The 25,141-nt window shown below is 41.0% G+C and overlaps 2 protein-coding genes across 3 annotated transcripts; one reads left to right on the forward strand and one right to left on the reverse strand.

Annotated features, from left to right (window-relative positions):
- Positions 1 to 1,656: 1,656 nt before the first annotated feature.
- Positions 1,657 to 10,193, reverse strand: LOC124701891 (autophagy-related protein 9-like). Of its 2 annotated transcripts, none has more exons than XM_047233989.1 (10): positions 9,948 to 10,193; positions 6,764 to 7,394; positions 6,356 to 6,676; positions 5,115 to 5,337; positions 4,723 to 4,902; positions 4,432 to 4,638; positions 3,864 to 3,941; positions 3,721 to 3,791; positions 3,519 to 3,629; positions 1,657 to 2,897 (listed from the first exon to the last, which is right to left on the reverse strand). In XM_047233989.1, exons 2-10 carry the CDS (start codon positions 7,336 to 7,338, stop codon positions 1,916 to 1,918), a joined length of 2,748 nt encoding a protein of 915 aa, XP_047089945.1. In that variant the 5' UTR covers positions 7,339 to 7,394; positions 9,948 to 10,193; the 3' UTR covers positions 1,657 to 1,915. The 2 variants fall into 2 exon arrangements, with proteins under 2 accessions (XP_047089945.1, XP_047089946.1); XM_047233990.1 differs by lacking the exon at positions 9,948 to 10,193 and adding an exon at positions 8,010 to 8,064.
- LOC124701893 (ankyrin-3-like) lies at positions 9,631 to 16,219 on the forward strand. The gene is made up of 11 exons (XM_047233991.1): positions 9,631 to 9,775; positions 9,976 to 10,137; positions 10,334 to 10,465; positions 11,294 to 11,433; positions 11,922 to 12,032; positions 12,193 to 12,318; positions 13,116 to 13,268; positions 13,656 to 13,757; positions 15,400 to 15,570; positions 15,659 to 15,738; positions 15,957 to 16,219. The coding sequence occupies exons 1-11, from the start codon at positions 9,631 to 9,633 to the stop codon at positions 16,018 to 16,020; spliced, it is 1,386 nt and encodes a 461-aa protein (XP_047089947.1). The 3' UTR covers positions 16,021 to 16,219.
- Positions 16,220 to 25,141: the final 8,922 nt, after the last annotated feature.

A 25,141-nucleotide genomic window follows, 5' to 3' on the forward strand; every position in this document is an offset into this window, starting at 1 on the left:
AGGACACAACCACTACCCAACTGCCGACGATCGAACAGCCATAAACTTGTTGGTGCAGACGATACGCCCGAGATTGCATTGCTTCCGGTGCAGCTGCGCTGGTAGATCTGACCAGCTGGAGAAAACGACCGGTTAACAAGTTTATTTCCTTCCCCAGATCTCTCTCTCGAGAGATCTCGAGGCAGGTCAGGTCTGGGACGTGAGATGGCTCTGGTGGTGGTTTGGTGGCGATCGGTTAGTTTAGTTTCCTCGTCACTCACTCGCTGGCTCCGACCCGGCGACAAGGACCGGTGGTTGCGGCGTCCACGGGGAGCAAAACGTGCGGGAAATCGCGACCAAAACCTCGCCAGAAATTAGGTACACGTCGGCAGCTGCAGTGCTGCACGGCTCCGGCCGCCATCGTTACCGTTTAATCCGCAACCAAACCAAGTTGGCAACTGGGCGAAAGCCCAGTCTGCAAATTGCACGCGCTGGATCGTATATCATCGTAAGTTACCATCATCATCATCAAGCAAGTTGGAACCGTCATAAGGAAAGGAAACAAATGTTTTTTTTTTGTCAATTTCAACGGAGTTGCTACGTTGTGCAAACCGCACATGCATGACCAAAGCCATGTGTTGGTATATGCCTTCTTTTTGGCACAAAGGAAACAAATGTTCGTTGCGTATTGTTCCTGCTCTTGGACGATGAACTCGCGCTGGAATGGATACACATCCAGTTCAGTACCGGGCCACGGGGGAAACCGGTGGTGCCATGATTAGGTGGCAATGAGTGGCAGTGTTAGGGGACTCCTCGCCTTGTGTCGGCCCAGATCTGAAGCTGGTCCAGCGTGTCCATATACATGTCCAGCTGCAGCCTGCAGGGGGGGTCTGGACTCGACAGGACACTGCGTTGCGTACTTGGCCAGCTTCTGCTTGCCTACTCCCTCCGTCCTCAAAAAAGTGGACATCTAGCTTCTACACTTTGTCCACAAAAGAGTGTACTCCTATCTTCCCAATGTAATTTAATTGTTTCTCTCATCGCACGGAAATCAAACCCAATAATATTGAGCACATATTCTTCTTGCTTTTTACATGCAATTAGCTTATTGGAGGTGAAAGAATTAAAGAGGAGAGATGCATGTTTCCAATATACTTTTCACTCCATCTCATAATTTATCTTGAAAACCCCGCAGGTACACTTATTTATGGACGGAGGGAGTACATACTATACCAAGGCGGCCAAGGACGACGCTCCTGCTGGCTACGATTTCGACAAGGAAGCTGGAGCTGTTGGCTCCTGCTGGCTACGATTTCGACAAGGAAGCTGGAGCTGTTGGCTCCTTGTCTAGTTGTCTGGCCAGCAAGAGGAGTGCACTCCAGAACTTGGTTGTTTCCGGGGCGTCAAAAGCGACGGCTCCGGAGCTCCAGTGCCTGCCCTCCCCAGGAACGGAGAGAGGCGTCATCGTTAGTTCGTCATGATTGCTCATGGCTAGCAGCAGCGGAGCAGAAGCAACGATTGCCTCCCGCGGCATGCCGTATGTCGCCCAAAGTATCATCAGGCATCGGATTACTTCCTTTGGTCTGTCAAAGAACGCTAGAATCTCATTAGAAAATACTCTAGTACTTCAGAAGGTGTTACACGTTGTATACAGCCGAATAATAATAATGCTTATACGTACCAAACACACTAAAGATCGATTGATTTTGGGTGGCACAGGAAAACCGAGAAGAGGTAAATAACAGGCGCACTTCGTGCTACGAAAGAATGGTTCTTCCCCAGCCCGTAAAAGGGGGCTCGGCAAGGGTATATACAATGGTAACTGATCTGCAGACCGTATGTACAAAAGAATTTGTGGCCATTTGCCAGCTTATATGAAGTGGAGGCGTGGTTCACACAGCCAATTACGTACGACAGCAACACAAACCAAGCACACCTACTTCTGCCAGTCTACAGGGAGGGGGTCACTGCTGCGAGGTATTATTCGTACAGGAAGCCCGGCTGGCGCGCGGTCATAAGCATTAGCTCCGCCAGGTCGCCGGTCTTCATCCTTGTCAGCAAAATGAAGGTCCAGCCCATCCTCCTCCATGTGGGAGTCGTCCATATACCTCGTCCTCGCAAGCGTCTGAGGATTTCTCCAACTGCTGCTGCTGCTGGTGCTTCTGTTATCACCCTGCTCCAGATCTCCCTCGCTTCCCTCTGATATGTCGCCGCTGTGATGGCTGGAACGGCTGCCGCGCGCCATGTTACGATTTCCAAACTCCGGAGGCTCGAGGAAACTGCCCAGCGCAGCCATATTATGGTTTTCAAATTCCGGAGGCTCGACGAAACTATCCTGCTGCGGATCATGAGGATAGGCAGGGGCCTGCCCCCACCAGTTGCCCGCTGAACTGTCTTCTTTACCAGGGTGTTTCGTAGGACCGTGCCGAAACAAGGTGCTTGATGTTGATGCTCCCATATGGCTTTCAGCTCTTGGGTACAACTCAGAGTAATTGTTTTCAGCTTCTTCAATTTCAGACGTTTCCCTTCCTGGTGGACTCGTATTCGGAAAAAATTCAGGGGACTCTTCGTCGAAATGGAGAGAAGCTTCTGTCCTATCCGTGTGTGGTGAATGGCACATGTAATACCAATCCAGAATATACGGATGAGTTCTTTGATCCGTGTCAAGCAACCCTAATGGGCCAAAGTTATAAGCAGCAGGTGGGATGGCATCGGCGTGATTACGGATTATACTTGGGAGCAGCTGACGGAAGATATCGTCCCTTTGACCTGTGCTATCCACAAAGCCTGATGCTTCCATTGCCTGATACTGTGCAATAGCCTGTTGGCGTATTTGCCTTTCCTTGAACTTTTGTAGGTTCTGTAAGAACTGTTTGCCATGCACGTTTGCCACCAATGAAGGATAAACACTCTGAAAGCTGCAAACAATCATGTAATACAATTAGGCTTCAATGTCGCTACATAATTGGAAATGTACAGTGTCAACAGTGGACTAGATAAAAAAGTGGATGATACTTGCAATACTTATGTCACAGGATGAGAACAGTGGACTAGATTAAAAAAAAAGTGGATGATACTTGCAATACTTATGTCATAGGATCAGAACAGCGGACTAGATTAAAAAAGAAGAAGCAGATGATACTTGCAATACTTATGTCATAGGATAGGTGCTATACTTCTGCATCGTCTCACTACATCCATAGAGTGAGTGATCACTGGAAGAGAAGGACAACGTGACAGTGCCAATGATCAACTTACGTCATATCTTAGGAGAAAATCACTTTCTGCTATATACTATGCCTTACCTCAATTAAGCGTTGAAATACGTGTTGTTTCAACTTTATAGGAAACATTTTGCATTAAATTTCCCTAGTAAATTTTTGTTTGCACAATTTAGACAGGTAGTTAATAAAACGATATATTAACAATGAGCAAGAAGCTAAATATGTTAACCCCAGAAGAAAAGACAAACTCACAGAACATTACTAATACTTAAGTACACCAACCTAGTTAGAATTATTTGGAAGTATAGTTGTTACCTTAAGAATGATTTCTCCATTTTCCCTTGGGAGCTCCTTAGGCTTTTAGGTGCATCAAATGGGGAACCATAGTTTCTATTACCATGTCTTCTGAAGTCAAACACGCTTAAACTATTGAAACACAGCAAATCAATGATGTTAACTCTTGCAGACTAGCAAAGATAGATGGTAAAAACATAAATCTGAAGAAGCTTCAGCAGACCTGCATACATCTCCCACTCCATCTACATAAATTGTGAAGTCTGAGATGAAGCGCAGAATGTCATCAACACGCTGTAAATAAGAATCTGTAACTGTCACGAAACTTTAGAAGAACGCATTTATTGAGGTAGTTCAGAACATTACCTTTGGTAACTCAAAAATGAGCAGGTAAGGAGTGATGAAAATGGAGGCCATCTCTTCTACTAGCATTACCACGGTATACTGCATACACAATTTAACAAGGCTCACAACTATAATAGAGAAGGTAAACCACATAGCCGATACAAATATATCCTTGATCTCAAACATCGGTCAAAATATTATGCAGGTGGCAGATATTAAGATCGAGGGGGAGTCCTGTAAATCTAAACGCCAAAACCAACCTCAATCTTTTCAGATATATCACTTTAACTGAAAAAGATGAAAATAACTTCTATATTCACCTATTAATTTAATTGTCAAATGCCGCATAAAAGACTATGTGTTATAACGCATAAGCAACATTTTTTAATAATGCAGTGACTTGGGTAATCACAAAAACTGGTGATGGATTCCAACAAAATGAATGGCCGTGAAATTCTAAAGCCAAATGACACAGCATACCTAATACTTGTATACCTAACTTAATTATTTAAATAGAGGTATATGTACAACAATACAGCCTACTCTTCCTCTTAAATACTAAATCAAAGAAGCACCAGAGCACATGTACCTGAAATAGCGTCTCAAATTCTCTCCGAACCAGTTCACTGCTTTCTTTCCCACGCCATCTCTTTGGCATGTAATGTGTTTGCTGGACAACAAGGCACATGGCCCCTTCTGGGTCAATTACTTGAAGTTCGTCAGCCACTACTTTTCGACTTATAGCAGCTATTGTTCCAAAAACAATAGTATACCAGAATAGGTTCCTTCCGAAAATCTTCAAAAATTATGGATGTGAATATTTAGAAGGTGAAATAACTGCAAGTGACAGAAAATAAAATAGTGCAAATAAAGAGCTTACATGACCCTCGAGAATGGATTCTCCCAGAAATCCCATGATTATAAGAGCACCAGCCAAACCACCAGAAACAAAAGATACAAATTTTGCTATGATAGAAATGAGTGGAGTTGGAAATTGCTTCAGGTAGTTCAACGAATGCACGGCACTATTGTTCATCCTATGTCTGAAGAAATGATCTACCTGAAATTGTGTAAACAGTTGAGTTTTAGGGACAGCTAAGAAAAATTGCATATAAAATGCCTCAACAGACACAAGTAGCTTGCAGCCATAGCTAATATGAGGACTGTTAGCCTGATAAACTGTGAAACATGGAATGCAAAAGAGGTCCAACGTTTCATTTAGACCAGTCACTAGTAGTAGTAATGACAAATAATAATGGCATAAGAAACTACCTCATTATACTCCCTAAAAATCCACCTTGATAAGTTTGACCATCTTCTGGATGATGCTGTACTGGGGTGATTATAAAGTTCTTCAGCATGCCTCAGAATGAGGTACACCAATGGGAAAATTACAAGGCAGGGCGACAGAACCAGCATTGCAATGCCAACAAAGACAAGTCGTTTTTTCAACACAGCTGGGCTTGTTAGAAAATCTTTTCGAACACAGAAATTACTGCAAAAGCAAAGGATACGAGTATTCAGTATAACTGCATAAGGAACTAAAGTTGACCCAAAGAGAAAACTTAGTTAACCAAAAAAGTCAATGGAACAATCCCAAAGCAATGTGTTGAGTTCTTGCTACAACTGGATCATGTAAAATTTCAAAGTTAGAGAAATATCTGTACAGGTGAATCTGTAGCCTGTAGGTGCTAACATCTAAGGCAACATATCATAATACCCTATACATCCTGATTACTTGGTATGTCCTTGTATCCCCTCAATACAATCCTTCTGATCTGATCCATGTCCTAGGGGATAGAGGAATACACCAAGGATCCTGAATCCTGAGCATAGGATACTGTCGCATGAGCTGTTGGATAATATTTGAACCAATGTGCAGAAATCGGATCCATTATAAATTGTTTCCACTATGTGAAGTGACTATTTAAGCTAACTAAATAAACCATGTTTTTGTAACTAGTTATCTAGAAAATTGTTACTCCCTCCGATCCATAGTAAGTGTCGTGGTTTAGTTCAAATTTGACTAAAAAAGAACTAAAACCAGGACACTTATTATGGATCGGAGGGAGTAGTAGTAAAGTAGAAGAGCTTGGGCATGTTCTGCATCAGCTAATAATCATTTAGCAGCATGTAACTAACTATTTTACTGAACATGTGGTGTCATGTATCTTTGACCACATGGGTTTAATAGGATTAAAAGATAAGGCAAATATCATGACTGGCATCAACTGTACAGCTGCCTTATTTGTGCCCCCCCTGTGCATTAGAGTGCTTAATAAGGCAGTGGCTTAAGAGCTTATATGGACTGCTTTAGGGTGTGTTTGCCCTGCTTGACTTCCTACCGAAAGTAGGGATATAGTGTAGAAAAGAAAATAAATAGCTTGATCATCCGATAGCGAAAAAAATTGTAGACGGCTAATTAGTATTGAAATAGTTAAATACTAGTCCACATGAATCAATTACTAAACACTAGTTATAGCTTCAAAATACTGAGGTACCGACTGCCTTACCTGTCAAACATATACTGGAAGATGCACCAATTTAAGGTCCATTCTAGTGCTTTTGGAAGTATCACATAGTTTCTCCTATCATGCACGTGAGATTTGACAGTTGGACCAGCACCAGGTAGCCAAGGCCGAATTGGAAATGAGATAATGCCCTTATTCACCATCCCTATCAAGTAATTTTCTTTCCTCATTATTCTCATGATAATATCATGCTCCGAGAGATCCCTAACAACACAAAGTTTTTTAGACCTCTGTAGCAGCACAACCTTCTCGATTATTTTGGGCCATGATATTGTTTGAATCTCGAGATCTGTAACCCTAAGACTACACAAACAGAAAGAAGGAACAAGGGAAAAGTTATTAACTGCTGTGAGGTAAAACACAGACGTATGCTTTAATCTGAAACATTACCTGTTATAGTAGAAGTCACGCGCATTCAGTGTACTTCTCAGTTGCACAAAGAACTTGAGGAAGTTGATAAGTCCATACGTTGCCAATATAACCATTGATCCAACAGTGATCATTTTGGGAAAGGTGAAGGGCACTAGCGGATTACGCTTGATAGCTTCCATCAGATCACATGGCTTTTCCCCAGACTCGAGCGCCTCGACACCGCATTTCAAGTGGCCGAGGGCGTTCCAATCGACATACAAGAAGAAGAACCCGATGCAGCACACCATAAACAGCACATTAAGTATCTCGATTATCCATTTGGTAACGATGCACCTTAGTCCTTTCGCGCAGAAGTATTCGTAAAGCCTTTCGAAGAAGATATCCAGGTCGGGGATCGGCTCTTCCTTGACGCTTTCGCCATGGAGAAGTCTGGATGGGCTGTCACTGATGGAACCTGGCAACCTTTGGTAGTCCGACAGCTCTATTTCGGGCGGAATGTCAATGAGAAGCTGCGCTGATAATGGCGATTCTCTTCTCCAGGGCCACTTGAATACTGTGCGTGTGTTAGTGTCCTTCGGAGGGAAGGACATCATTCATGAACAGAGAAGCAATGGCCGATTGGTATCCTTGCCATGCCACAGGAAATCACCTATAAGCAAAACCAAGAAGAATTTAATACTGGCATTTTTCCAATCATTAGTTAATGCTTGGAAATTAACTAATGATCCCCATCACCACCACTTGGGCTAATCCAAGGTCAAGTTCTCAACAGGTGGTAACAGGACATTTAGGTTGGAAAAACATTGCAAACAGGGTGACCATTCAAGTAACAAGCAGTTATGAACAGATGGAATTTCGCAATGTTAAGCCTCAATGACGACCAGCAGCAAACATGTGCACCGAAACTAATGAAGGCTTAAAATACTTCAATCTGGGTAATCAATCGCTGCCACAAGGCCGAAACGCAATCACACGGAAACTATCTGCCTCCAAATCTTCTAGCTATCACCAGGCGAAGCAATCCAGGGGTCTGGACCTCAAGGCCGGCAGCTAAACAACACGTTTGAGCTAGCTCATAGCAAAATCCCCATGTGAACACATGATCATCACAATTAACTAGGGTATTGTTCCGACTAATACGAGACACCCGAACCTACACCAAGTGGTTTGCCAGAGCTCGGTTACATCGGAAAATCGCGAAGAAAAAAAAAACAGATTACGCGCGGAGAAGGAAGAGGGGGTAGGGGCGGAGTCCAGGACCGACCTGATGGATGGGCACCGGCGATCGGCGGCGCGCGCGCGCGCCCGATGGAGGCCGGGTTGCGGGAGGCGGGCGACTGGGCGAGGGTTTCGCGGGCGGAGGTGACTTGCGGTGGACTGCGGCTTCTGGTGTGGTGGTAGGGAAGGGGAATCGCACGCACGCGCGATGGGAGAAGACGAGAAGGAGAGGGAGACGGAGGCGGTGCGTTTGGGGAGAGACGTGACGGGAACGGGGAAGGGAATCGTACTTTTGTTCGTTTCCTTTATCCGGGGTTTTCCCTTTCCCTTTGCTCTGCGTTGCGTTGGTCGCCTCCAGCTCCAGGTTGATTGGGAATCGTAATGGCTTGCGTAGGGGATTTGATGCTTAATCACCCACGTGCACAACACGTTTAAGGTTTTAGACACTAAATTATTTCCTTACCGATTTTTCAGTTTCCTTAGCTAACTGATATTCAGACTAGTATTTAGAATAAACATTCCCCAAAAACTTAGGAAAGGGTCCTTAGCTAACTGATATTCAGACTAGTATTTAGAATAAACATTACCCAAGAACTAAGACAACCCACAATAGGAGTATTATTATAGGTGACTCAACGGCGAGCAGAGATTCGTCGACCTCCCAGCACCACGCGATGGCACCGACGAGGGAAACCTCCAGGGAATAACACCATCCTTCACAGCAGTAATACGCCTAAAGCTACACCTATCACCAACTCTATCTACACGAGGAGGCCGGCCTCCCCTCCCCTACCCACTCACGCTGGAGAGGTCGCCGGAGGAGAAGGGGAGAGGAGCGGGGATGAGAGAGATGACTCTCAAGGAGAAAGGAGAGGGGGGAAATGAGCCACCCAACCTCGTATATCATTATTAGACTAAAAGCCTAACCGCCGATGCCCTATATACCCAGGTACCCAGGCCAGAGGGGAGGTATCAGGTAACAAAGCTCCATTATGCCACCTCACCTCCAATGCTGCAAAATTGCTCGTACTCCCGGCGCCTCTAGCGAGCAATTGAGAGCACACTAGACACTAGTATGGTTGGATCTCGTAGCTCGTCAAGCGGAGGCGCCGGTTAGCGTGGTAGCTCAATGCGCGCATGGGAGAGACCTCATTCAAGACGTGCCGCCTCTTTTGGCAACGACGAGCACGCCTTGAGTACTCCAACAAGTGGTTGTGAAAGTGATGACATCACCGGTGATGCTCCGCAAACTGAATCATGACATCATCTCCACCGCCGCATCATTTTGTGAACTTTAATTTGTGAAATATCTAAATTTTAGGTTTAATTATCTCTGCTTATCAGTTCCAATTAGTTTTAGTTTGATGAACTATCTATATCGTAAAATATTCTGCGAAGAATCAAAATTAAATTATGCAGTCTGTGTTTCTTATCTGAGCCGTGCTTTTTGGGTACCCTAGTTTATGGGATGGGCTAAAGATTGTCTTATAAACCGTGATCCAAACAACAAGCATTCAGCGGCGTTTCTTCCGCTCCCGTAAACCCCAAACCCATCTTCTAAAAAAAAAGTAAACCCCAAACCCAGTGGCAGCTCGACTCTCGAGGCGCCGGCGGTTGGAGGCGAAGCCCCACATCCCCAGTACAGCAGACCACCATCGCCGGCGACCATGAACGGCTCGGGCTTCGACATGAGGCTCGGCATCGAGAGCGCTCTCCGGCGCGCGCTTCCGTACGGGGGGCTTCCCAGCAACGACTCGCCGCAGACGGCCTTCTTCGACGCGGCCACCGAGGGCGACCTCCGCCGCCTCAGGGGTGAGCAATCTGCTCTTCGCACCCATCTATCAAGGGTTTCGCCGTGCACGGGCGCGCGTAGCCCGCCCCCTCCGATGCGGCCTCGCGTTTGCTAGGGTTTGGGCGGGAATGGGGGTCTGCGCATGCGTCTGCTTGTTTCGCTTTGTAATATAGTGCCGTATTTGTGTCTTACCTGTGGATTTGTGGCGGTGGTGCTGAAGAGTTGGCGAGCGGCAAGGACGCGAAGGAGAAGGCGTGGCTTGCCGATGTGTCGATCCAAGGCCTGGGGCCGTTTCAGGCCGCCGCGCGCCTGGGAAGAGTGGATGTGTGCAGGTGCATGGTGGAGGAGCTCGGCTTTGACATCAATGCCGGAAGCAAAATTGGTAAGTGTGTGCTTAAGATTGAGTCAATGTCTGTTCTGATGAGCTCAATTTTGCAATGTTACAACTTGAACAATTTCAACATTTATGACTTATGAGGCATGAGTACACTGTTAGAGCTTTAATATAGATCCATCCTTTAGTTGAGAGAGAGATGTTGGTGACTACACATGTTCCCTGCTTCTGATTTTGTTGGTAGGTGTAACTGCTTTGTCTGCTGCTGCATTGGATGGAAAAATGGATGCTGTGAGGTACCTTCTCGACCATGGGGCTGATCCAAATAAAAAAGATGACGCAGGCTCAGTTCCTCTTCACTGTGCTGCAAAATTTGGTATCCTTCTTCTCCCTATTTTTTTTTTCTTTAGCCTTCTTTGGCTTTTGATCTTGTACCACATGAGTTACTCCTGTTCGTACATTTTCCCTATCTAATCGAATTGAAAGCAGCTCCGCTGCCTTTCGTCAATTTTTCTTTTTGGTATCCTCTCTGCTGATACTTAGCTTTTTCTCTGTAGACTTTACACTTCTTAGTTTGTTGCAGTGTAAAGATGAAGGGTTCATTGTTTACTGGGCAGTATACAATATTGATTTGTTTCCATGTTGTGGCTCCATTTAGATCTTGAGTTCTTGTACATCTACCAAAGCGTGGTTTCCATGTTGCTAGAAGTTCATAAGAGAAAAAACAATATTGATTTGACTGTATTAACCAGTCCTTGTTGGTCTTTGTGATGTCCAAACCTGTCAAGCGTAACCGCACTATATAAGTATCTTTTAAACCGGCCTAGATGGCATTCAGTTCTGTTAACTAGCTCTCCATAATATTGCACTTCTGTGACAACAGAGGAACTCACTCACATATGTTTGGATCTTGGGATCATCCAGGGGATGGTGGCACTTCTACATGAATTAATGTCTTTCATTGTGTCTCGTTATACAAAATGACAACAATCATGTTCTTGCTCTTTGTGCTCTCTATAGCATTTCTGTGTCCTAAACAGTTCCAACAAATAATCATCATAATTTATGCACGCTTGTCCTCTAGCTAAGTCATGAAAATGGTAGTTATCGATATATTTTAAGAATGTGTTCTGTCGTTGGAGAAATGTTATTTCTCCTTTTCCACGGTAACATTTTGTTGTGTTTCTGTGTGAATTTTATCTAGGGCATGACGAAGCAGCAAGCCTGTTGCTATCTAGAGGAGCTAGTGTTGATATAGCTTATTTTCATGGGACACCACTACATATTGCTGCTGCCTATGGGAAGACCGGTGTCATCAAAGTCTTGTTGGAGCATCATGCAGATGTAATAATTAAATTCCACTTTTTATTACAAAGGCTTTTTTCCTTTCAGTGTGATTGTACCACCATGTAGATGTCATAGCAGATACATACATATGCCAAATGGTCTTACAGCTTTAGGGAACCCCCTACCTTTATGAAGAGATATAAATTCTTGGTGTACCATGTGCTGTTTCTTATTTGGTTTGTCACTCAATGTAACAAAGTGTTATTTTGTCTAATAGTAATATAGTATGCAATAAATGGTTGAACTGAAAAAAAAGGCATTTGCGCCTGAGACTTGGCCATTTATTAAACAAATGTACTGCAAATTGTCAGCCTATAATTGTTCCCTACTTAATAAAATTAAGGAGATTCATCAGTATGGAAACAAGTCTGTATGTCATAATTTTCTCTATATTGCTGACTTTTTTGACCCAGAATTCAATACCTGGCTTATTCTGTAGTACATTAAGTTAATATTTTCCCACTAAAGTTGATCTTTTCTTGTAGCCAAACAAAGTTTCAGAAGTTTTAGGTACACCACTGGTTGCAACTCTACATGCTACTTCTGAAGGATTACCTGAATCCATTTCACTGAAGTGTGCGAAGCTTCTTGTTGAGGTCTGTTCACTGTTCACTGTGACTTCATGTATTTTTATTGAAGGGTAGTCCTTTATAGAAAAAAAATATGTACTTCTCTTTGTGTGATTAATCCATTTTCATGAAAAGTTGAAAACTGCAGTGTCGCCGACTTTTAATTTCGTATGATCCATATTCACAGGCAGGTGCTGATATAAATTTTACTAATCCCGACACTCCGCTGGTGGTGGCAACTACCCATGGCTTAACTGACTGCATTAAGTACTTGCTAAAGGCTGGTGCAGACCCTAATATCCCAAATAGCCATGTGAGTATTTTTGGGTTTGCATTCTTCTACCTACTTGCATTTATAGTACTTAGAATTTTCTTAAATCAGTTTATCTATGGGATCGGATACATGTCTAGTAGTACAAACCCCATCTTCCTATTTCTGTTCTAAACATAGACATCTGCCTTTGCCATCCAGTCAGTATGTGGATGAATCACTTCCATAAACCAGTACCATGGGACTCTATTGCAGCCTTCCCTTGGTGCATTTGCTTTTAATGTCCCATGACCAAATGAACGATAATCCTCTCAGATTATATTCTGATAGATTAGGGCAAGACTATTTGCACATTTGCACCAAATGGCCAGGCTGTTCTTTGTGGCCACTTGACACTTGAGATATTGATCAAACTTCAGGAAATAGTTTTATGCTTGGTAGTGCATAAGCCTCTTAATATGAGGAACTAGAAGTTCATATGAAGATCTCACATGCTCCAATTAGTTTTCAATGTATATGTTCTTGATTTTGGGCTGAGCGAAGCTGACACTTCTTGAAACAGTACCTCAAATGACATTTCGGAGTTGGTGGGTCATGTAATGGCCAGTATAACTTAAGCTACTCCCTCCGGCCCAAATTAATTGGCACAACCATACACTATGTCCAGTACAAGTGTACTCCTGAGCTGCCAATTAAGTTGGGCTGGAGGGAGTATTATACTTATCATGTTATATAGACATTTTGTGTAATGAATACAGTTTTTCTTATAGTACCTATTTAATAAGTTCCTCTCTTATTCAATCATGTTACCCATGTTTTGTCCTTCTGTTACTTGACAGTGTGGTGCCATGCCAATACAAATCGCAGCAAGCTGTGGAAGAAGAAAGCATGTGGAACTACTATTTCCTTTAACTTCTCCAATTCGAGCAATATCAAACTGGACCGTGGAAGGGATTCTTGCTCACGCCAAATCAAAGTGTTGCCAGCCCAGGGTATGAATTGAATTCTATGTACTTGGATGATTCTATATTTCATCAAGATATCCAATGCCTAATGCCCACAAGGCCACGACCCACAGATATTTGTTTCATCAAGAAAAATTCTACATACCTAATTACGCATTGCAAAGTGATCAGCTCCAGAATTTTTTCAGCGGGACCAGCTTGAATTTCTTGAAAAATAATTCGTACCTAATTACACATCAGGGTGCGATGCCCAGAAACTAAACTTAGTTGTTTGTTTGATCTTTTATTTTTACATGAAGCTGTCTGGTCAAACTACTTCAAACTTTCTTGACATGAAAACTTATTTTTTGTCTCTGTAAATATTGGTCATTTCGTGTCTAAATTTCACTTGGTTTAATTTTTTTCATGAATTAGGATGAGCAAGATGACACCAATACTAAAGCCCAGCTGAAATTATGTGGTGAGAAAGCTGTTAAGAGAAAGGACTATCGTGCAGCGTCAATGTTCTACACCGAGGTAAGTACTTAGTAGTAATGCGAGAATGATTTATTAGTAATGCTACTCTAATGCTTTATTGATAGTAGAAGTAATGTCAGGAATAGTAGAGGTGGTGTGAGGCATATTCAATCATACCAACCTGTTCTATGGGTTGAAGTAGTATGTTTCTTTAGTCTATCGTTATCTTTTGATTCTTCATTCTATAACTGCTGTTGCAAAATGACAATACCTGATAAAAAAGAACACAATTTGTTTATTTGGAAGCAAGTTCTTTTCTAGATTCATATTCATGGTACAATTAAAGAAAAAAATTCCTGCTGCATCACAGAAGTCGAGCTTCTGCTTCTGTTGTGCTATAATTCCTACATTTTAAGACTGTAGAATATCCACTGATTAACACAGATATCACTTTTTTTCTGAGGAGTTCGGATTTCAGGTAATAATGTGCTAAATTATGAGATCTGATAAAATGCCTCATCTTAGTTTGCCCTCCAGGAACTAAGTATTTGATGATACCCCCAAGGGACCATAGTACTTTCCACTGATAAAACACCCTAACCAATAATTTGAGTATTATGCACTAAGTGGGCCCTCAAAACGGACACCAAAAGCTCAAACTGCCCCTACTCTTCTCTCTATGGCTTCTCCACCTTTCCGGATTTCTTGGCGCAAGCTTGTTGGGCGCCGAGTGCAAGGGGTTGCTTAACTTCTCTTCACGGGTGCCTCCTCTGACCACCATCTCGACCTTTTCAGTCACCTCCTTCACTTCCAGCCTTCCAGGTACACTCTTCCCTCTGCGCTCAGGGCTGTGCTGCCTCCTCTGATACGTGCCACCAGGACACTGCGTTGTTTGCTCAGGTGTGCTCACCTTGTTCCCTGTCTCTGACAGCGTTGTGCTCAAGAGTGCTCGCCTTGTTCCCTGTCTCCGACTACATTGTGCTCAGGAGTCTCGCTCCAGGCTCATGCTGACGTCCAGGTGGCAGAGGCTTACAGATTGCCATCGAGGACATCCACTCCAAGATGTACTTGCTGCTGTCTCTGGGCCTCTGGGGCGACACTAGGAGCAACTCACGTTGAGGTCCGGTGGCAGCTTGTGTCAGAGAGGAGGAAGGAGGGCATTTGGGTCTTCTCCCGTGCCTGAGGAGTGGAAATCATTAAAATAATATAAACAAGACATTTTTGTTAAATTTAGTACTTTTGGATCATTTGGGGTTTTACCAAGTTGTTGGTCCTTTGTGGACGAAGGGCAAACTAAGCCATGGGATTTTATCATCTAGTTGGTCCCACGATAGTACTACAGGGTCCAGCCAAGTTTGACATGTATTGTGTACTGTTTGAAAACCTTCGCCAGCCATCAACTGCTGGTAACAACTGAAAATTCAAATCAGCTTCAGCAGCCCTCTAGAAAGAAGCCAGAATGGTTTGAGAAACCCTGGTTATCAGGTCTCAGTGTAGAACTACCATGAAGAGTCGGTGCGTCACCGGACCTGTATGTATTGCTGTAGACATAGAACATGTGTTCTATTGCTAGCTGAGTAAATGAGGCTGTTGTCACCCATACATTGTCAACAAGATATATGCACTTTTTCTTGTTTGTGATATAAAAATTATTCGATATTACTCTTGTTCTCCCTATTTTTAATTCTCTGTTATGATGCAGGCAATCGAGCTGGACCCTAATGATGCAACACTGTATTCAAACAGGAGCTTTTGCCATATGCAAATGACTGAAGCACATAAGGCTTTGTTTGATGCTAATACATGCATTGAATTGCACCCTGGTTGGCTAAAAGGCTACTACAGGAAAGGAGTTGCTCTCATGTTTCTGAAGGTCAAACAAATAACTTTAAATTTCACTTCCCTTTTCACTTTGAACTTATATGTCACCTCCCATTTGTAATCTACTTTTCTACCAATAGGAGTACAAAGAAGCATGCGATGTTTTCATGGCTGGACTGAAGCTGGACCCTGGAAATGCCGATATGGAGAAAGCATTACGGTAACTTATCTTATATTATGATGCATAATACTTGCATAAAATGCTTGTGTCTATGATTTTTAACCTGTAAAATTTATTTACCAAACAAGAAAGAATGACAACATAAATGCACGGGGTGAAGAAGACGGACAAGATCTTGTTTTGTGCTTATTCAGAGATACTTACAGACTAGTTTAAGTGAGGCATTGAACATGGAATTACTTTTGCTCACTTTGCAGGGAGGCAGTTGAGGCAATGAAAAAGGATCACTTTGCTAGGAAAAGCTTCAAGCCATCTGGTTAGAGGAAAACGGCCGCTCTCTGGATTGAACTGGCCGTTTTGGATGCCATAGTAGTTCCGTACTGCAAGTGTTAGGGTTAGAGTTCTCAATGCCTTATGACTCTAGTTTGCCTTATGACTCTAGTTTGTCAATGGCATTGGTTAGCCTTATGACTGTGGTTTTGTCAGATGCCAACACTTACAAGTTTGAACACAGGGTTTCCGTAGAAACTCCATGTCAAGTGAAAGTGGATGGTTGCTTTTGGCGTCAAAATGAGTGTTTCGTTGGATGTGTATGATGTGCTGCGTTTATATTCCCGCTTTAGGCTTTGCTTCCTTGTCTCGTTATGATTGATGGCATGTGGTGAGTTGACTAAAGCAAGTCAACTACCAAGGTCCTCATCCATTTCTTTCAAGATCTACACTTGTTAGGACTTGTATGTTTTACATTTGTTTCAAATGGATGGACGGTGTTTCAATAATTCATGGGCAATAGGTTTGTGTTTCACAAGTTAACCATGGAATCTTTCTGGTGTTTCATTTTGTTGGACATGTTTCACATTAGTTTCAAACCAATGGAAGGTGTTTTAATAATGAATGGCCTTTTTTACCATGTTTCACAAAATGGATGACTATTTAAATAATCTACTTGGTAATGGGAACCTTTTAGTGTTTCAGTTCATCCTACATGTTTCACACTAGTTACAAATGAATGCATGGTGTTTCATTAATCCATAGACTATGTAATTGTGTTTCACAAGTTTAACATAGAATCCTTCAACCCTTTCACAAGTTAGCCATGAATACTTATAGTGTTTCAGTTAACTAGTCTAGTCAATTTTCACATTTATTCCAAATGGATCGACGTTGTTTTAGTAATGAATGGAATTTTTGATTGTGTTTCACAAAATGGAAGACCATTTAAATAATCTAGCTACTTGTTTCATTTCCGCAATTAAGCCGACGTTTCACAAATATTTCAATGATGCATGAACTATTATATCGTGTCTCACAAGCTCACCATGGGATCCTTTTACTGTTTTGGTTCAACGTCCATGTTTCACATTACTTAGAAATGAATGGAGGATGTTTCAGCAATGCATGGGCTATTTTATTGTGCTTCACATGTTGAACATGGAATCCTTCATCCGTTCACAAGTTGACCATGTATCCTTCTAGTGTTTTAGCTCGTCGGGTATGGTTCATAGTTGTTTCAAATGGATTGACTGTGATTTAATAGTGCATGGGAAATAGGCTTGTGTTTGATAAGTTTGCCATGGAATCCTTCTAGTGTTTTAGTTCGTTGGACATGTTTCACATTAGTGCCAAATGGATCGAAGGTATTCTAGTAATGAATGGGATTTTTGACTATGTTTCACAAAATAGATGAGCATTTAAATAATCTACTTGGTACATTTTCACAATTTAGCCGCTGCTTCACAAATATTGCAATGATGCATGAGCTTCTAGATCGTGTTTCACAAGTTCAACATGGGATCCTTCTACTGTTTCAGTTCACCGTGCATGTTTCACATTAGTTACAAATGAATGAAGAGTGTTTCAAATATGCATGATCTATTTGATTGTGATTCACGAGTCGAACATGGAATCCTTCAAATGTTTCACAAGTTGACCATACATCCTTCTAGTGTTTCGGTTCGTCAGTCATATTTCACAATAGTTCCAAATGGATCGATGGTGTTTCAGTAATGAATGAGATTTTTTACTATGTTTCACAGAATGAATGACCATTTAAATAATCTACTTGGTTCATTTCTACAATTAAGCTGACATTTCACAATTATTTCAATGACACATGAGCTATTGGACCGTGTTTCACAAGTTCACCATCGGGACCATTTAGTGTTTCAGTTCAACATCCATGTTTCACATTAGTTCACAATGGATGAAAGATCTTTCAATAATGCATGGGTTAGTTGATTATGTTTCACAAGTTGAACATGGAATCCTTCAACCGTTTCACATGTTCACCAGGCATTCTTCTAGTGTTTAAGTTCGACATGCATGTTTCACATTTGTTTCAAATGAATGGACGGTGTTTCAATAAGTCATGAGCAATAGGCTTGTGTTTCACAAGTTTACCATGGAATTCTTCTAGTGTTTCATTTCGTTGGACATGTTTCACCTTAGTTCCAAATGGATGGATGGTGTTTCAGTAATGAATGGCTTTTTTGACTATGTTTCACAAAATGGATGACCATTTAAATAATATACTTGGTAATGGTATCCTTTTAGTGCTTCAGTTCATCCTACATGTTTCACACTAGTTACAAATGAATGCATGGTGTTTCATCAATAGGCTATTTAATTGTGTTTCACAAGGTTGACATAAAATCCTTCAACTGTTTCACAAGTTAGCCATGAATACTTCTAGTGTTTCCATTCATTGGTCCATTTTCACATTAGTTCCAAATGGATCGATGGTGTTTCAGTAATAATGAATGGGATTTTTGATTGTGTTTCACAAAATGTATGAACATTTAAATAATCTACTTGGTTCATTTCCATAATTAAGCCGACGTTTCACAAATATTTCATTGATGCATGAACTATTATATCATGATTCAGAAGCTCACCATGGGATCCGTTTAGTGTTTCAGTTCAACGTCTATTTTCACATTAGTTAAAAATGAATGGAGGCCTGTGTTTCAGTAATGCATTGGCTATTTTAATGTGCTTCACATGTTGAACATGGAATCCTTCAAACGTTTCACAAGTTGACCATGTATCCTTCTAGTGTTTTAGTTCGTCAGGCATAGTTCACGTTTGTTTCAAATGGCTGGACGGTGATTTAATAATGCATGGGCAATAGGCTTGTGTTTAATAAGTTGACCATGAAATCCTTCTAGTACGTGTTTTAGTTTGTTGGACATGTTTCACATTAGTTCCAAATGGATCGACGGTTTTCCAGTAATGAATGGGCCTTTGACTATGTTTCACAAAATAGATGAGTATTTATATAATCTACTTGGTTCATTTTCACAATTAAGTTGTTTCTTCAGAAATATTGCAATGATGCATGAGCTTTTGGATCGTTTTTCACAAGTTCACCATGGGATTCTTCTACTGTTTCAGTTCACAGTCCATGTTTCACATTTGTTAAAAATGAATGGAGGGTGTTTCAAATATGCATGGGCTATTTGATTGTGTTTCACGAGTTGAACATGGAAGCCTTCAAATGTTTCACAAGTTGACCATACATACTTCTAGTGTTTCGGTTTGTCGATCATATTTCACATTAGTTCCAAGTGGATCGATGGTGTTTTAGTAATGAATGGACTTTTTTACCGTGTTTCACAGAATAAATGACCATTTAAATAATCTACTCGGTTCATTTCTAAAATTAAGCTAATGTTTCACAAATATTTCAATGACACATGAGCTATTGGATCGTGTTTCACAAGTTCACCATAGGATCCATTTAGTGTTTCAGTTCAACGTCCATGTTTCACATTAGTTAGCAACGAATTAATGGAAGATGTTTCAATCATGCATGGGTTATTTGATTATATTTCACAAGTTGAACACGAAATCCTTTAACCATTTCACAAGTTCACCATGCATCCTTCTAGTGTTTAAGCTCGACATGAATTTTTCACATTTGTTGCAAATGGATGCACGTTGTTTCAATAATTCATGTGCAATAGGCTTGTGTTTCACAAGTTGACCATGGAATCCTTCTAGTGTTTCATTTTATTGGACATGTTTGACATTAGTTCCAAATGGATGGATGGTGTTTCAATTATTAATGGCCTTATTGACTATGTTTCACAAAATGGATGACCATTTAAATAATCTACTTTGTAATGGGATCCTTTTAGTGTTTCAGTTCATCCTACATGTTTCACATTAGTTACAAATGAATGCATGGTGTTTCACTAATCCATAGGCTATTTAATTTTGTTTCACAAGTTGAACATAGAATCCTTCAACCGTTTCACAAGTTAGCCATGAATATTTCTAGTGCTTCGGTTCGTTGGTCAATTTTCACATTTGTTCCAAATGGATCGATGGTGTTTCAGTAACGAATGGGATTTTTTATTGTGTTTCACAAAATGGATGGTCATTTAAATAATCTACCTGGTTCATTTCCATACTCGAGCTGACTTTTCACAAATATTTCAATGATGCATGAACTATTATATCATGTTTCACAAGCTCGCCCTGAGATCCTTTTAGTGTTTCAGTTCAACGTGCATGTTTCACATTAGTTAGAAATGAATGGAGGTCGGTGTTTCAATAATGCACATGCTATTTTATTGTGCTTCACATGTTGAACATGGAATCCTTCAACCGTTTCATAAGTTGATCATGTATCATTCTAGTGTTTTAGTTCGCGGGGCATGGTTCACATTTGTTTCAAATGGATGGATGGTGATTTTATAATGCATGGGCAATAGGCTTGTGTTTCATAAACTGACCATGGAATCCTTCTAGTGTTTTAGTTTGTTGGACATTTTTCACATTAGTTCCAAATGGATCGACGGTGTTCCAGTAATGAATGGTTTTATTGACTATGTTTCACAAAATAGATAATAATTTAAATGCACTACTTGGTTCATTTTCACAATTAAGCCGCTGCTTCACAAATATTTTTCAATGATGCATGAGATTTTGGATCGTGTTTCACAAGTTCACCAGGGGATCCTTTTATTGTTTCAGCTTAGCGTCCATGTTTCACATTAGTTATAAATGAATGGAGGGCGTTTCGATTATGCATGCACTATTTGATTGTGTTTCACGAGTTGAACACTTGAAGAATTCCATGGTCAGCTGGTGAAACACATTTAACCAATATAACCTCTATCTTACATTGATATAAACAAAAGGTGAAACATCTTCCATCATTTTCAAACTTATATGAAACATGCCCAACCAAGTGAGACCGCAAAAGTGTTTTACCAAACCACATTTCAGGCGGTATCCAAAAGTAATATTATTGTGAAACCACCTCCGTGATTTTCATACTTATATGAAACATGCCAAACCAAGTGAAATGCTCCCATGATTCCATGGTCAACTAGTGAAACACATCCCTATAGCCCCAAATAATTGATTTTTTTGTGAAACGACATTTGATTCAAAAAAAACTGAAGTACATGATACGTCCAATTTGCATCACTATTTTATATCATAATTTGCTGTTATTCATTGATATATTTCATATTGGGACACAATACTTATGTTATTTCATCTATTTTGCATGTTTCATCATTATTGGAGGATTGAGCACCGGAGCCAGGATTCTGCTGGAAAAAGCACCGTCAGAACGCAATATTTCGGAAGATCAACTGTGGAAGGAAATTACACCAAAAATCCTATTTTTCCAGATGACGGAGGAAGCCAGAAGGGGGAGCCGAGAAGATCCAAGGTGGGGCCAGACCACAGGCCGGCGCGGCCCATGGCCTGGCCGCGCCACCTTGTGGTGTGGGGGCCCCACAGCCCCTTTGGCCTCCTTTTCTTCGCGTACTCCTTCGCCCCGAAAACCTAAGCTCCAGAGGGTACGTCGCGAAGAGTCACAGCCGCCTCGCGGGGCGGAGAACACCGAGAGAGAAAGAGCTCTCCGGCGGGCAGGAATCCGCCGGGGAAATTCCCTCCCGGAGGGGGAAATCGACGCCATCGTCACCGCCATCGAGCTGGACATCATCTCCATCACCATCACCATCATCTTCATCATCATCACCTCCGTCTCCACCGCAGCACCTCGTCACCGCTGTAGCAATTTGGGTTTGATCTTGATTGTTTGATAGGGCAAACTCTCCCGGTGTTGATTTCTACTTGTTATTGATGCTATTGAGTGAAACCGTTGAACCAAGGTTTATGTTCAGATTGTTATTCATTATCATATCACCTCTGATCATGTTCCATATGATGTCTCGTGAGTAGTTCGTTTAGTTCTTGAGGACATGGGTGAAGTCTAAATGTTAGTAGTGAATTATGGTTGAGTAATATTCAATGTTATGATATTTAAGTTCTGGTGTCATTCTTCTAGTGGTGTCGTGTGAACGTCGACTACACGATACTTCACCATTTATGGGCCTAGGGGAATACATCTTGTACTCGTTTGCCAATTGCGGGGTTGCCGGAGTGACGAAACCCGAGCCCCCGTTGGTATATCGATGCAGGAGGGATCGCAGGATCTCAGAGTTTAAGGCTGTGGTTAGATTTATCTTAATTACTTTCTTGTAGTTGCGGATTCTTGCTAGGGGTATAATCACAAGTATGTATTAGTCCTAGGAAGGGCGGTACATTAGCATAGGTTCACTCACACAACACTTATCAAAACAATGAAGATTAATTAGCCGTATGTAGCGAAAGCACTAGACTAAAATCCCGTGTGTCCTCGAGAACGTTTGGTCATTATAAGTAAACAAACCGGCTTGTCCTTTGTGCTAAAAAGGATTGGGCCACTCGCTGCAATTGTTACTCTCGCACTTTACTTACTCGTACTTTATTCATCTGTTACATCAAAACCCCTGAATACTTGTCTGTGAGCATTTACAGTGAATCCTTCATCGAAACTGCTTGTCAACACCTTCTCGCTCCTCGTTGGGATCGACATTCTTACTTATCGAAGATACTTGCGATACACCCCCTATACTTGTGGGTCATCAAGACTATTTTCCGGCGCCGTTGCTGGGAGTGAAGCGCTATTGGTAAGTGGAGTTGGTAAGGAAAACCTTTACTTGTTTGTGCTGATTTTATTTCACTTTCGCTGCTATAAGTCATTATGGAGAGATCTTCTCTTCAATTTCTATTTGGGAAATCTACTACTACTGCAACGGTAGTGGATGAGGCGCCAGTTGAGGAAGTGATACCATATAAAATACCTATGAAAATTATTGAACGTGTTATGGATAACCGCTATGAAGGGGATGGAACTGTCCATCCTGGTGATCATTTACTTGTTTTTACATGAATTATGCGGGTTATTCAAATGTGCGAGTATTGCTATGAATGAAGTTAGAAAGAAACTATTCTCTATATCGCTGTCCGGTAAAGCGGCGCATTGGTATAAATTGTCTGAAGAATGGTGATTCTCTTGATTGGGAGGACATTGTGCCTTTATTTTATTCTAAATTCTATCCTCCAAGTGAAATTCACAAAGATCGTAACCGCATATATAATTTCTGGCCTCATGATGGAGAAAGTATTGCCCAAGCTTGGGGGAGATTGAAGTCTTTAATGCTCAAATGCCCCATTCATGAGCTTCCTGGTAATGTTATTATTGATAATTTCTATGCAAGACTTTCTTTTCAAGACAAGACCTTGCTGGATACTTCTTGTTCTGGATCATTTACACGCAACAAAGAAGAGTTTAAAAGGGACCTTCTCGATCGGATCCTAGAAAATACTAAAGGTTGGGAGAACGACAAGGACAGAGAATCAGGTATAATTTATGATTATAAATGCGTTGAAGCTTTTATGGATACTGATAAATTTCGTAATATAAGTGCTACATATGGTCTTGATTCTCAAGTTGCTGCAAATCTTTATAAAGCTTTTGCCTCTCATTATGAATTGCCTAAGAAGAATTTTGATAAGTATCATGAACCGTATAAAGATAAAATTGATTCATCTATTAATAAATGTGTTGTAGTTGAAAGCTGTTGATCATGTTATTCCTGAAGCTTATATTGAAAAAACTCCTTTCCCTGCTAAAATGAAAGAGTACTCTGTTATAAATAGTGCGGTTCATAAAAGTGAAAAGAAACCTATAGAACCTGAAGAACAAATAAAAGTTGAACCTGCTGTTGCAATAGTTAAAGATCTTGTGACTGAAAATGTGGAGGATGGTCATATTATTTTACGTGAAGATGCTTCTAATATTGTTTCACATCCTAATAAACCCAAACAAGTTAGTGTTCCTATGCTATCTGTTAGAATTGGTGATCATTGCTATTATGGTTTATGTGATATTGGTGCAAGTGTTAGTGCTATTCCTTATGAGCTTTACACGGAGATTATGCACGAAATAAATACTTGTGAACTTGAAGATATTGATGTGGTTATTCAGCTGGCTAATAGAGAAACTATTTCTCCAATTGGTATTGTTCGAGATGTGGAAGTTCTATGTGGTAAGATTAAATATCCTGCTGACTTTTTGGTACTTGGTTCTGCTGCTAGTGATTATTGTCCTATCATTTTTGGTAGACCTTTTCTAAATACTTGTGGATCTATTATAGATTGCAAGAAAGAGAAAATTTTGACTAAATTTGCTGGTGAATCTTATGAGTTTAACTTCTCTAAATTTACCAAAACTCCTTATAAAGTTGATTTGCCTAGTGATGATTTTAAAATGGAGCAGTGTGCATCTATTGTTCTTGTTCCTAATAATCCTTTGCAGCAACATTTGGAGAATAGCGAGAGTGAAGTTTTTAGGAAAGAAAGAGATGAGCTTGAGGAAATTTTTCTTCGCCAACCTATTCTCAAGCATGACTTACCGGTGGAAGATTTGGGTACAACACCGCCACCAAAGGAAGATCCTGTTTTTGATTTAAAGCCTTAGCTTGATAATCTTAAATATGCTCATATTGACGATAAGAAAATATATCCTGTTATTATTAGTTCTAAGCTTACAGAGATTGAGGAAGAAAGGTTATTGGAAATATTGAAGAAACACCGAGGAGCTATTGGCTACACTCTTGATGATTTGAAGGGGATTTCTCCTTCTATTTGCCAACATGCTATTAATATGGAAGATGATGCAAAGCCTGTTGTTGAACATCAGCGTCGTCTAATTTCGAAGATGAAGGAGGTGGTAAGGAATGAGGTATTAAAACTTCTTGAAGCTGGTATTATATATCCTATTGCTGATAGTAGATGGGTTAGTCCTGTGCATTGCGTTCCTAAGAAAGGAGGAATGACTCTTGTGCCTAATGATAATGATGAGCTCATCCCTCAAAGAGTAGTTGTAGGGTATAGAATGTGCATTGATTTTCGAAAAGTTAATAAAGTTACTAAGAAAGATCATTACCCTTTACCATTTATTGATCAAATGCTAGAAAGATTGTCTAAAAATACTCATTTTTGCTTTCTTGATGGTTATTCCGGGTTTTGACAAATTGTTCGTTAAAACTAAAGATCAAGAGAAAACCACTTTTACTTGTCCCTATGGAACTTA

This window comes from Lolium rigidum, chromosome 3 (genome assembly GCF_022539505.1).
Source record: "Lolium rigidum isolate FL_2022 chromosome 3, APGP_CSIRO_Lrig_0.1, whole genome shotgun sequence".
NCBI lineage: Eukaryota > Viridiplantae > Streptophyta > Magnoliopsida > Poales > Poaceae > Lolium > Lolium rigidum.

Excerpts from the sequence above, each read along its gene's own strand:
- LOC124701891 (XM_047233989.1), bottom strand. The coding sequence starts at position 7,338 with ATGATGTCCTTCCCTCCGAAGGACACTAACACACGCACAGTATTCAAG. Across the intron at positions 6,677-6,763 it reads CGTGACTTCTACTATAACAG|TCTTAGGGTTACAGATCTCG; the intron begins GTAATGTTTCAG and ends CTGTTTGTGTAG. Across the intron at positions 3,630-3,720 it reads GGAGTGGGAGATGTATGCAG|TTTAAGCGTGTTTGACTTCA; the intron begins GTCTGCTGAAGC and ends GTGTTTCAATAG.
- LOC124701893 (XM_047233991.1), top strand. The coding sequence starts at position 9,631 with ATGAACGGCTCGGGCTTCGACATGAGGCTCGGCATCGAGAGCGCTCTC. Across the intron at positions 9,776-9,975 it reads CGACCTCCGCCGCCTCAGGG|AGTTGGCGAGCGGCAAGGAC; the intron begins GTGAGCAATCTG and ends GTGGTGCTGAAG. Across the intron at positions 13,758-15,399 it reads CGTCAATGTTCTACACCGAG|GCAATCGAGCTGGACCCTAA; the intron begins GTAAGTACTTAG and ends GTTATGATGCAG.